The following is a 12,030-nucleotide window of genomic DNA, read 5'->3' on the forward strand; positions in this document are numbered from 1 at the left end:
TCTATATGCGATGCCATGATCGGTTTTTAACGAGAATTAATTTTAAACTCACCGATCAGTCAAATAACCTAATTGATCTACAGGAGGAGGAGTTAGTGATCACTCTGTTTGTAAGATCATTGTAAATAACCACTTAGCAGCAGAGGGGGCGATGACATCGACGCGGTCGTCGATGTGCTTACCGGACGCTGACGACACTGGGGATCGGCGCGCAGAAGGTGTTAATTAAACCAAATGACGTCACCATCGTGTAGGATGGACCGTCGTCGTTTTTTTTTTACCAGGCGCTGACGACACTAGATCGTTGAGTGCAGAAAGTATTAATTAAGCAAAATAACGATTGGACAAAATGTCCGATTCGCCCCCTCTGCTGCTCATATATATAATTCCAATTTTTATATACTGAATGCATTTTCTACACTTTGATTGGGTGTAAAAGGTCAGGTGATACTGATCAGGAATGTTACCAGGTCATTTGATGTGAAGTTTTACCTATATCAACACCTTATACCCAAATAATCTAATAGTAATAACAACAAGCTCCCACCCATCCACTTCTGTGATTTCCGATCAAATGTGACAAGCCACAGCTTAAAATCGACCATTAGAATTGCACAGACCTTCCTGCACTCCGACATTCACCCCTTTTGCCAAAGAAGGCATATGGCAGGCTTTAGAAGCCAATCTTCGGAAATTACTGCATTTCACCTCAACATGTTATGGGACACATGGTACTAATGATATTGAAAAATGGGAATCAGCCTGGAAATCAGTGAACATAAAATAGAGTATATATGGGTTAGGCTGACCAGAATTGGTTAATAATGTAAGTTATTTTGTAGGAGAAAAAAAATCTTTTGAGAGCTTATCTTAGTTGTAAGTGAAAATAATAGAAACATTGTTTTGTTGATGGAATTTCAGTCCTTTAACAGTCTTGAGTTTGGAGCACTCATTACTAAAATTAGCACCTCACACTTTGGTGCAGAATTGAAAGCACATGTTTCAAACACATGCAGGTCCATGGCTCATATCCTTTCCTCAACACATAATAAGCTGACATCCAGGTTTCATCAATACTGATAAACATAGGTTTGATCATGGGCACTAAAAAATTTGAAGTTATTGAAATTTTAATATCATGGTGTTTGCGTAGGTTTTCTATGGGAACTGAATTAGTAATGTGAGTCCTACCGCAGCAGATATTAAAGGTCAGGGTGATATGTCAACCAAGGGATGTCACTAAAAATGGACATGATTTTGCTTTTGAAAGATTGAAATGCGTAGAAAGTAACAACGACATTGCTATAACAAGTGCCATATGCAAGAGTAATTTTTTAAAAAAAAGGAATATTCCTAGTTTAACCGCAACAAACATTTTTTATATATTAAAATAATGATCATAACAATATATCACTGGCATCACCTGCCATGACATTCTACCCCGTATCACTGTATAAAAAAAATCAGTGAATCTTGGATAGCAAAGATAGGGCTATGTATTCTATCACAGTTAAGAGGCTAATGAAAGAAAACTTCAATGTACATAAAAGTGAATGATTTTTTTGTTAAATCTGCTGATCTGATGTTAGAAAGGAAATAAATTGGAATCATAAGGATTAAATGATCATGGTTGGGCATTTATTGATGTGTAAATTTTACCTAATCACTCACAAAGTTTACTCAAGTTCTTCGGACTTTATTTACTTCGTGAGTGCTTAGGTAAAATTTTACAAATCGATAAATACTCAACCATGATCATTTAATCTATATATATATATATATTGATGTGTTAATATTTTCATCATGACACAATTGTTGAGTACACACTGGAGTTCTGATACAGGTTATAAATTGCTTATAATTTCCCTACATGATATAATATTTAGTGTGGACTTTATCATTTTCTTTCACAGCACTGTTCCTTGTTGTTGTTGTTGTTGTTGTTGTAGGGTTTAACACCATTTTTCAGCACAAGATAGGCTATACATGGCGGCCAGTATAATTGGTGGAGGAAGAACCCTGGAAAACCCCGGGAAGAACCACCGACCCACGATAAGCTACTGGCAGGCTTTCTCACGTACCAACGTTAGCCGAGGCTGAGACTCGAACTCATGCAGACAGAGGTGAGATGGCAGTGATCCGTAACGGTGAGCGCTTTAGACCACTCGGCCACTCGAGGCCCCGCACTGTTCCTTGTAAATATTAAAATTGTTGTTGTTGTTGTTGTAGGGTTTAACGCCATTTTTCAGCACGCGATAGGCTATACATGGCAGCCAGTATTAATGGTGGAGGAAGAACCCGGGAAAACCCCGGAAAGAACCACCGACCCACAAGAAGCTACTGGCAAGCTTTCTCACATACCCACATTAGCCGAATCCGAGACTCGAACCCACGCAGACAGCGGTGAGATGGCAGTGATCCGTAACGGAAAGCGCTTTAGACCACTCGGCCACTCAGGGCCCCCAATATTAAAATTTACTAAAGCTCTTTATATTATTCAATAGGAAACAGAAATCACAATCATATCAGGTTAGGCACAATACCTCCCAGAGTTCATAGTTTATTGTTTACATTCTACTGCAGCACTGGAAAAATCCATTACAAGCTGAAAAAAGAAACATCCAGGCAACTGTACTTGTCCATGAGCATGCCAAGGCAATTTAAGCTAAAATATTCATTTGTGGTTTCTTTCAATACATCTGTCACAGTTGATAACAGTACAACTGTGTTTGTGATTAGATGCTTTTTTCCTTTGTTATCTTTTATCTCAACAAGCTTGTGTTCGGTTCACCTGTCCAAGTTGTTGCAAATTGAAGTGCACCATAAATTTCACTCCATATCATGTTCATGCTACTGCACACAAAAAAGAAAGAATATTTGTTTACACTACATCACACAATCTGGGAAGACATTTTTATCAAATGATTATTAGATGAATAAATCTTCTATTTGGTACAAAGCCCATTTTAATCATGAAAACCATCAGTGTTTCTCTTTAACATAAGGCCACAAGACATATCAAAAGCAGACCAAACCAGTTCATTGAGACTGTTTTATCATTATTAAAATTTAAAACCTATGAAATCTACACTAATATGATATTTATTTTACATTATCTAAAATTATAAGGAACTCCGATATGACTCTTTGAGTGATTATAGTTAATACCAATTTCATTCTTTGATTGCTTAATATGGGAATGGTACATTAGTTATTAAATTAAAATTGAGGTTGACTGGTCATGTGCCTTTTGTCAATGCACACAGCTGAAAACAGAAGGTAAACACAGTCAAGTGATAATGACAACCTAGACTTAACATTTGAATTAGTGAATGAACAAGAATATAATCTAAGTGATTCTTCAATTAGCATAAAGATAATCCTTTCTCCAAGTTTATCAAAGTTAATGAAATATATATCTTCATACAAGTGTAAACAAACTTGTTCCCAATGCCTTGTTCTGTTGATGATTTAGAACACAAAGAAAACTGAAAATGAGCTGTAAGTTAATAAATAAAGAACAAAAAACTTTAACATCATCATCAACAACAATAACCATAATAATAATAATAATTTATAATAATAATATAACTACAACAACAAATGGCAACAACAATGGATCAAATTCTCCAATTACTAATCATTTAAATATGTATTTGTAATTTTAAGATACGAAAGTAATAGGCTTTTTACACTTCTACAGCTGCATTTTTTAAAATATTTTAGATTCAAATCATAAATTATGTGCCTCTAAACTAAAACCATAAAACATTATTTAATAAAGACTTTCCTAATTTGAACCTGATACCTTACAAAATATAAGAATTACACTAATGAGGTTAAAACAAAACTCATTGTATATGAAGGAATATTTACTGCACAAGTTAATTTTGTGGGTCGGAAAAAAAAATATTTTAACTTGTCTGGTGGGCAAATAATATTTTAACTTGTCTGGTGGGCAAATAATAATATTTTAACTTGTTTGGTGGGCAAATAATAATATTTTAACATGTCTGGTGGGTAAATATTATTTTAACTTGTCTGGTGGGCAAGTATGGGGATCAAATTCAGTACTTCTTTTAGGGAACTTACCAGAATGATCTACATTAATATCTGCTAAATTAAACAATGGCAAGACTTTGTTTTTGAGAAGACTTCTCCCATGAGCAGCACCTGCATAATGCTGCAAAAAAAGTTTCACCGATTTGGGTCTACCAGGAATCTCTGAAATGGAGAATGAAATTAAGGCTTAATAATTGGCAATTTTAATATGCACAGTCCTTCAGTATGAATCTACTATAGTGAAACCTGCTAAAGTGGTGATCTCTATATAGCAGTCACATTTTTAATTAGGTCAAGTATGCAAGATCACTACATTTTCTTTTAGGACAAATATAAAAAGCATAAATTATTTACTCATAAATGATATTGAATTTCAAATTCAAAATATTTAAAGACTATTTTAAGTCTGGGATACCATTTAGTGCCAAACATTCTTAAGCTCCTGGGATTGTGCTTATCATTATAGAAGGAAAAACTTACAGTCACATTAAACAATCAAACTCTATATGTTCATGAAAAAAAGGAATACCTTAATCAAATGAAGCCTGGTACATTAAAGAATGAAAAATGAAATCCCTTTATCATAAACCTGAATGAGCATAGATTCTACTAAAACTACTTATATTCTGTACCTCATGTACACATACCCAGTAAATCAGTTCTAAAAGTGGAAAAAAGGGTAAATATCAGCCAAAACAGTTTATAATGTTTCACAGGGGACTGGTATTTTTAAAACATTGATAAATGATAATTTGTTACATAAAATATTTAAGTTTTTTTTCAAATTTATATCTACTTGTCTGCATCGATGTCATTGGACATAATGTAGATGTACCAGACTGTGAATTTCAATTGTTCACAGATGTGATAATGTCACTATCCGAATTATCAAAATCCAAGAAATCAACCGTATCCAGCATCATCACAAGCAGCATTGCTGTCCCCGGTAATAACATCTGTTTGCTCACTAAACCCTGCCTTAATAAAACAGCCTGCAACACAAACACCACACCTTGCATGACGAATCATACTGATTGCAGACAGTACATTTATTAGATGTTCAGTCTTTCTTTGTCAGTGCTCACAAGGCATTTTATGAATAAAGCACAACACTACTTTGGCTTCTAATTAGATTTTTCTTTTGTAGCTTTGTGTTTAAAAAGACATTTTTCTCATTTTCTGACTAGCAAACTTGTAGCCATTTTTACAAGTCAGAATTCACAATGAAAACAAGCGATATTTACTTTAATCTGTGCTTAATTAGTCAACTTACAGGCACAGAACAATAACTAATGCACAAGTCTATATTATTCATTCAAAAAGAACAAAACAGAAACAATTATTTCATGCTTTAATTGCACTGAACCATCAACCCGTGATTCTAAAGTGCTGATTATGAACGAGGTGTGATTATCAAACCCTATGTTACCTGGTGTCTTTGTTATGCTTTGCTATTTACTGACATGTGATTATCATACTTTTTGTACCTGGTACCTTTCTATTGTTATGCTTTAGTTATTTAAACATTTCCCATGGTTTATCTCAATTCAGAGTAACAGGTAATAAAAACGTTACAAATCAGCTAATTTTTCAGGCAGACCAAACACATCGATCTCTCTATAACCAATTAAATATTGTAATAAATGAACAATGTAACAAAACCTTTGGAATACATATTAATTAGGAATCTGGATGGGGAAATTAAAATCAAACAAAGAAAATGTTGTATAAAAAAATCTTTGCTATATCTTAAAAGTTTTTGCACTGAGACACAAGTACCTGAAATATATTTCTGTATTTTCCGAACATATCTTGAACACAAAGCATCACTCGGATGTTCAAAGAGGACCATTTTCTCTCGCATACAGCTCTGTGATTTATGTTCCATAACATGGACAGCAAATCCTAGACAGACACCCTCACCCTCTTTCTGCTCTCCTGTCCGTCTTCGTTTTATTTTTACTCCTATTACACTGTTCAAATCAATAGCATTGTCCTTGATTTTGAATTCTTTATTCTTGCTGAATAGTCCCCCAAGGCCTTTTTTCTTCCCTGTAAAGATATTTAATGAAAAGTAGAATTGGTGCGAAACATAAACGGCACAATTAACAAGACACATTTTACATAGTTTCAATCATAGACAAAAATGGGGGCTATATCAACTTACATTTTGACCATATTAATGTAGTCAAATATGGGGTCCTTAACATGTTTTATATTTAAAAAATCAAATAATGAATCAATAAGGGACTGACTCTCTACTGACTCAAAACAATTTACAGTAATCCAAGAGAAAACCAGTTCTTCTTAGCATCTGAGTAGTGAAACCATATATTCTTCTGAATCTCTGATACAGCAAATTTGCAAAGATAAATACCGCTGTACTTTTTACATGTCTGAGCTAACAGGCTTGCATAATACATGTAAGTGCAAAACAAAATTCTTTGTCATGATAACCATTAACTTTAAACCTAATATCATTGACAGAACTGTAGAAACTTATTCAACCTGATATCATTGACAGAACTGTAGAAACTTATTCAACCTAATATCATTGACAGAACTGTAGAAACTTATTCAACCTGATATCAGACAGAACTGTAGAAACTGATTCAACCTGATATCATGGATAGAACTGTACAAAATCATTCAACCTGATATCATGGATAGAATTGTAGAAAATCATTCAACTTAATATCATGGGCAGAACTGTAGAAAATCACTCAACTTGATATCATGGACAGAACTGTAGACAATCATTCAAACTGATATGGATAGAACTGTAAAAAACACATTAACTTGTGTCTGGCATTGTCATGATGTATTCATGTGCTGAGTTTGGTTAACTCTATAAATAATATTTGTTGAAAAACAAGTTATTTAAGTTGCATTATTATTCAAGATATTCATCACATATAACAACAAACTGCATTTGATAATATTTCATTCATGGTTATTTTTGCTGCAAGTTCACAAGCCAGTTCAGCTAAGTTAAAATCTTTGTTTTTAAATTCAATGTCCAAGTCGTGACTATAAACCTGTTCTTTTTTTAATGTAAATAAACATAATCATAAGATGCCTGAACTGCAGTACAAAATTGTTTGTTATGACCTCTGACCTTGAATCTGATATCATGGACAGTAGATCACCAAACTTGTCTCATAGACAATATCAAGTTATACCCACATGCTATGTTTTGTTAAATCTACAGTTTTATTTGGAAAAAATTAGTTTCCTAAAATGTATCAAAATATTCTTTAACTATATCCATAAATGACCGCTCCAGTGGCCTGGTGGTTAGAGCATCCACCTCGGACATGGAAGGTAGTGTGTTCGAACCCTGACATAGTCATACCAAAGACTTACAAAAATGGTACTAACAGCTGCCTCACTAGGCACTCAGCATTAAGAGGTTAGTGTTAGGACTGGTCGGCCTGGTGTCAGGATAATGTGACTGGGTGGGACATCATGCTACATGTCTGTGGCATGATGCCCCAGTGCTAAACATCACTATAAACTGCCACAGTGCAGACATCATAGCAATATGACTGAAAAATTGTTAAAGCTACATTAAAAATCCAAATCACACACACACACATATCTACAAACTGTTTTTCACAAAACCCCATACATACTTGGTTGTGTTATCATGTTCACAAGCCAGTACACTACAAAAAGCATCTAAATCAAGGCATTGTCAATCTCAATTGGCATGCAACTAAATACAGAATATGGTAAGAATTCACTTATATATGCACATATACAAGACAATGTGTTCACAAGTTCACTGAAGCACACAAATGCAGGCAATGACTTTTGACTGATAGCCCAAAGACAAATTGGGTCTGGCTTTGAAAATGTTTTTAAAAAATAGGTTATTTAAATCATTCATGCAAGAATAGTGGTCAAAAAAAGATTTTCAAAACGGCCATTATGGTGCCATATTGGAAGTCAGATGAACACCCTGCTAACTCAGAACAAGCTATATATTGGTGTAAGATTGCTTTAGTGAAAACCCCATGTCAAGAAGACCATCCTTTCAAGGGAAGTGACCATATAATGTCAGCCATTTTGGGGTTGGCTTAGCACCCTTTTAATGCAGGCAATTGCTATACATTACCAAGAAAAAAGTTTATTTTTCGTTTTCTTTAAACATTTGGCATGACCATCCATGTAAGAGATGTTCAGTTATGAAATTTTAAAATTTCAGAAGGTCATATTGTATCATTTTTATATCCGTGTAAGAGATGTTCAGTTATAAAATTTTAAAATTTCAGAAGGTCATAGTGTATCATTTTTATTTAGAACACTGCATTTAGCGAGATGAGTTTGGATGAAAATTTTCATTCATTTAGGAAGATGAGTTTGGATGAAAACTTCCCTGCATTTAGCAAGGTGAGTATGGATGAAAATCTCCAAGCATTTAGTGAGTTGAGTTTGGATGAAAACTTCCAAGCATTTAGTGAGATGAGTTTGGATGAAAACTTCCAAGCATTTAGTGAGATGAGTTTGGATGAAAACTTCCAAGCATTTAGTGAGATGAGTTTGGACGAAAACTTCCATGCATTTAGTGAGATGAGTTTGGATGAAAACTTCCATGCATTTAGTGAGATGAGTTTGGATGAAAACTTCCAAGAATTTAGTGAGATGAGTTTGGATGAAAACTTCCAAGCATTTAGTGAGATGAGTATGGATGAAAACATCCAAGCCTATCATCATCCCTTCAACAGAAAAATTGATGATAAGATTTTACATATGGCCACAATTCATCAGTGTCGCTTTTATCAAGGGTCAAAAAGACACTGTATGAAGTCCTCAAGCTGACATGACCATCCATTAATCTGAACAGCAATAAGCTTTTCAAGATGGCCCTCATAGCCATCATACTGGAAGCCCAAAGGGAACCATTTTCGTTAGGACAAACTAGACACCACAAATATCTCAATGAAAACCCATATCAATATGACCATCCATTCTGGAGTTAAGTATACTAAATGCCAGAATGGCATCATTTTCATTTAGGACCAATGAGGCATCATAAGAAGTCCTCAGTGTAAACTCCATTTCAATATGACCATAGTTTAATGGGGAAGTATTGGTCCACCATTTACATTCAAGAGCAACTTGACATTATAATAGGTCTTTTGGTGAAACGTCCATGTCAGTATGACCATCTATTCAGGACGAGAAGCTTTAACTACGTTTATAAGCTGACCACTGTTGCTGCTGCCATACTGGATGTACAAAGAGCACCATCTTCATTTGGGGTCAATCAGACCTTGGATGGTATATCTGTATAAAGTGACAGGGCAATCCCCCAAGTGGTTTAGAAGCAGTGAAAAAAAAACCTTTGCAAATGGACAAACAACTGAAAACAGGACCTCCCAAATGTTCTTCTGTTCTATGTCTAGAAGACTTACAAATTGTTCCAATATTTTCAAGGAAATGGTGGAATACACTATACAACTAAATTTTCACAATTAATTTTAATTATGAGACATGTGTAAAATGTTCTATTTAAAAGTATAAATTCAATAAATTGGTCTTTTGCAATATAAATCTGGGTGAAACAAAGTAATCACATCAAGATGTATTGCAAAATCACAACCTTTTCACAATATCATCACAGTATTATCATAATGTTTGTACTATTAATAAATCAGCAACAAGTTACTGTCTACAAAGCGCACCAAAGTCATGTGCATGGCCAAGTGCCAAGGTTAAGGTCACAGCCCATGGAGAACTCCATTGTTTTTTTTTCCACTGAAAAGTACCTGAAGCTGTGAAGTATGTAATGTGGATTTTTAATGCAGCTTTAACAATTTTTCAGTCATACTGCTATGATGTCTGTAGTGTCAGTTTATAGATATGTCTAGCACTGGGGCATCATGCTGCAGACATGCAGCATGATGTTTCACCCAGTCACATTATTCTGACACCAGGTTGACCAGTCCTAACACTAGCCTCTTAATGCTGAGTGCCTAGCAAGGCAGCTAGTGCTACCATTTGTATTAAGTCTTTGGTATGACTCAGCCGGGATCTGAACCCACGACCAACCGCATAAGACATGGATGCTCTAACCCCTAGGCCACCGGAGTGGTATTAAAAGAAGCTTGAAGATTGTTGCTATTTATATCTGACAATTATATTTTGACCACTGTGTACTAATTCTAATGTCACAGATCAATTAGGTCAACATGCTGCTCTGTATTAGTGTTTGGTATTGCGTAGAAAAAACTGGATTTATGTGGGCAGGCTAATCTCTACCTACATGCTGCATATACAATATTGCTTGACTAGTCCATATTTTTGTTAATCGATTTATCATCAATGCATCAAATCCAATGCCATGTGGCAATATATGATAACATCAATAATACTCAGTATAGTGAGTAAAAGTTTTGAAAGACCATCCCAACTGGTGGTCAGTCAATAAAGGTCACGACATCATACAATAAAATTAACATGTGCATTCAAGTATAAGTTGTATTTAACTGCACTGACTCAGATTTGCCATCATATAATGCACTTTCAGATTTTTGTCTATGCAACTGGTCAGAAAGAATCAGTAGAACAAACAACATAGTCCCTTATCTGTTTATGCATTATGCAATGGCAGATCAATGTCCATTTTCTTTGCAGTTGGACCCAGCTTATAAGTAAGCATATATGGTAATCAATGACAGAATGTCAGCGGAAAACACTGGTCAGTCATATGATTGAGTGTATAGTGTGTCAATTTTGAGGTGTGGCTAAGGGATTAGAATTATAAAAAGTGGGAAAGGGTCAACAACAAGACAAAGAATGCAACAATATATGCTGCTTGACTAATTCTATTAAAACTTATTTTTAAGTAACAGTCCTTTAAAAATGTTATTCTCAGCCTTGACAGATATGTGAGGTTATCTGAAATGTGTCTGATTCTACTGTACACTATGGTTCAAAGTACAATGCTGTACATGTGTAACTATTATAATACATGATGCATGAATACACAGATGAGGACATCATATAGTCAGTACATTAACAAGGTCAAGAGGGAGATAAGTGATTTTCATCAGGATCTGTACTAACAGCAACATGGAAGCAGGAGGTACAGTATGAAATTTACTTTTGTATTACCTTTGACTTATAAGCACAAACTTATTCTGCATCTAAATTGCTATAAATTTGATACTAATACTTCACATCGTATCTTTGGGGAAGGGCCCAAAGTTTAGCGTCACTACTGGAACTTACTGTCAAGCTATACAAAACCATAACTATAAAAACTATTGAGATGTGGTGAAAAGAGAATAAAACGGTTATATACAAGTTAGAATAACAGTTTCATTTAAGAAGCATTCCAATTCTGAGAGATTTCTCAATTTGGTAACAGACTGCAAATTCATTAATAACATTTTGGTTGAAAACTTTTAATAATCATAGCTGAAAGTAACTTAAGTGGAAAAAACAACATATGAACTACAGTATGTTTGTAGATCTCTAATAAGTCAAACAACTTTTCTAAGTAAAAGAAAGAAATACCTGCCCATACATACTAAAATATTGCACTATAATGCCTACATGTTGCAAGATATGGACCACTGTTTGACAATATGGGGAAACTGAGTAAGAGTAAATTAAAAAAGATACAAACAAAAGTTGCCTGGCTAATTTTGGATGCTCCTTTTGACATACTATGTAGACATATCTTTTTCCATGAACTGAAATGGCTTTCAATAAAATAGAGTATAATCTTTCAAATGACAATACTTCTTTATAAATGTATAAAATGTAATATGTCTGAACTGAGCTACTAGATAAAAGTATGGACTTCTTGCTTTACAACTTCACATGGCCACTTGAAACTTCCAAAACCCAATAATAGCACTCTTGATGCAGTTTTAAATATTCTGTAGCAAGAATATGGAATTTTTTTTACCCACATGTTAGATCAGATATTCTGATTAAAGTTCTGAAGAAATA

At 34.4% G+C, this 12,030-nt stretch overlaps 2 protein-coding genes across 3 annotated transcripts in view; one reads left to right on the top strand and one right to left on the bottom strand.

Moving 5' to 3' along the window:
* The window catches only part of LOC149779326 (ceramide kinase-like protein), an 88,763-nt gene that overhangs the window by 69,035 nt on the left and 7,698 nt on the right, over nucleotides 1-12,030 (bottom strand). The window contains exons 2-3 of the mRNA XM_089939941.1: nucleotides 5,842-6,114; nucleotides 4,093-4,224 (exon numbers count right to left, since the gene is read on the bottom strand). Coding sequence (XP_089796067.1) covers nucleotides 4,093-4,224; nucleotides 5,842-6,114 — 405 coding nt within the window. The remainder of the gene's footprint in view (nucleotides 1-4,092; nucleotides 4,225-5,841; nucleotides 6,115-12,030) is intronic.
* Nucleotides 11,036-12,030, top strand: part of LOC149779327 (sterol O-acyltransferase 1-like) — a 105,035-nt gene continuing 104,040 nt past the window's right edge. The window contains exon 1 of one of the 2 annotated variants that reach the window (XM_089939944.1): nucleotides 11,036-11,155. Coding sequence is in view for 1 of the 2 variants with exons in the window: in XM_089939943.1 (XP_089796069.1) it covers nucleotides 11,143-11,155 (13 nt within the window). In the remaining variant the exon portion in view is untranslated. The remainder of the gene's footprint in view (nucleotides 11,156-12,030) is intronic. The other variant, XM_089939943.1, reaches the window with a different exon arrangement.

Source organism: Sinohyriopsis cumingii, chromosome 17 (assembly GCF_028554795.1).
Source record: "Sinohyriopsis cumingii isolate HCF-2022 chromosome 17, ASM2855479v2, whole genome shotgun sequence".
NCBI classification, from domain to species: Eukaryota; Metazoa; Mollusca; class Bivalvia; order Unionida; family Unionidae; genus Sinohyriopsis; species Sinohyriopsis cumingii.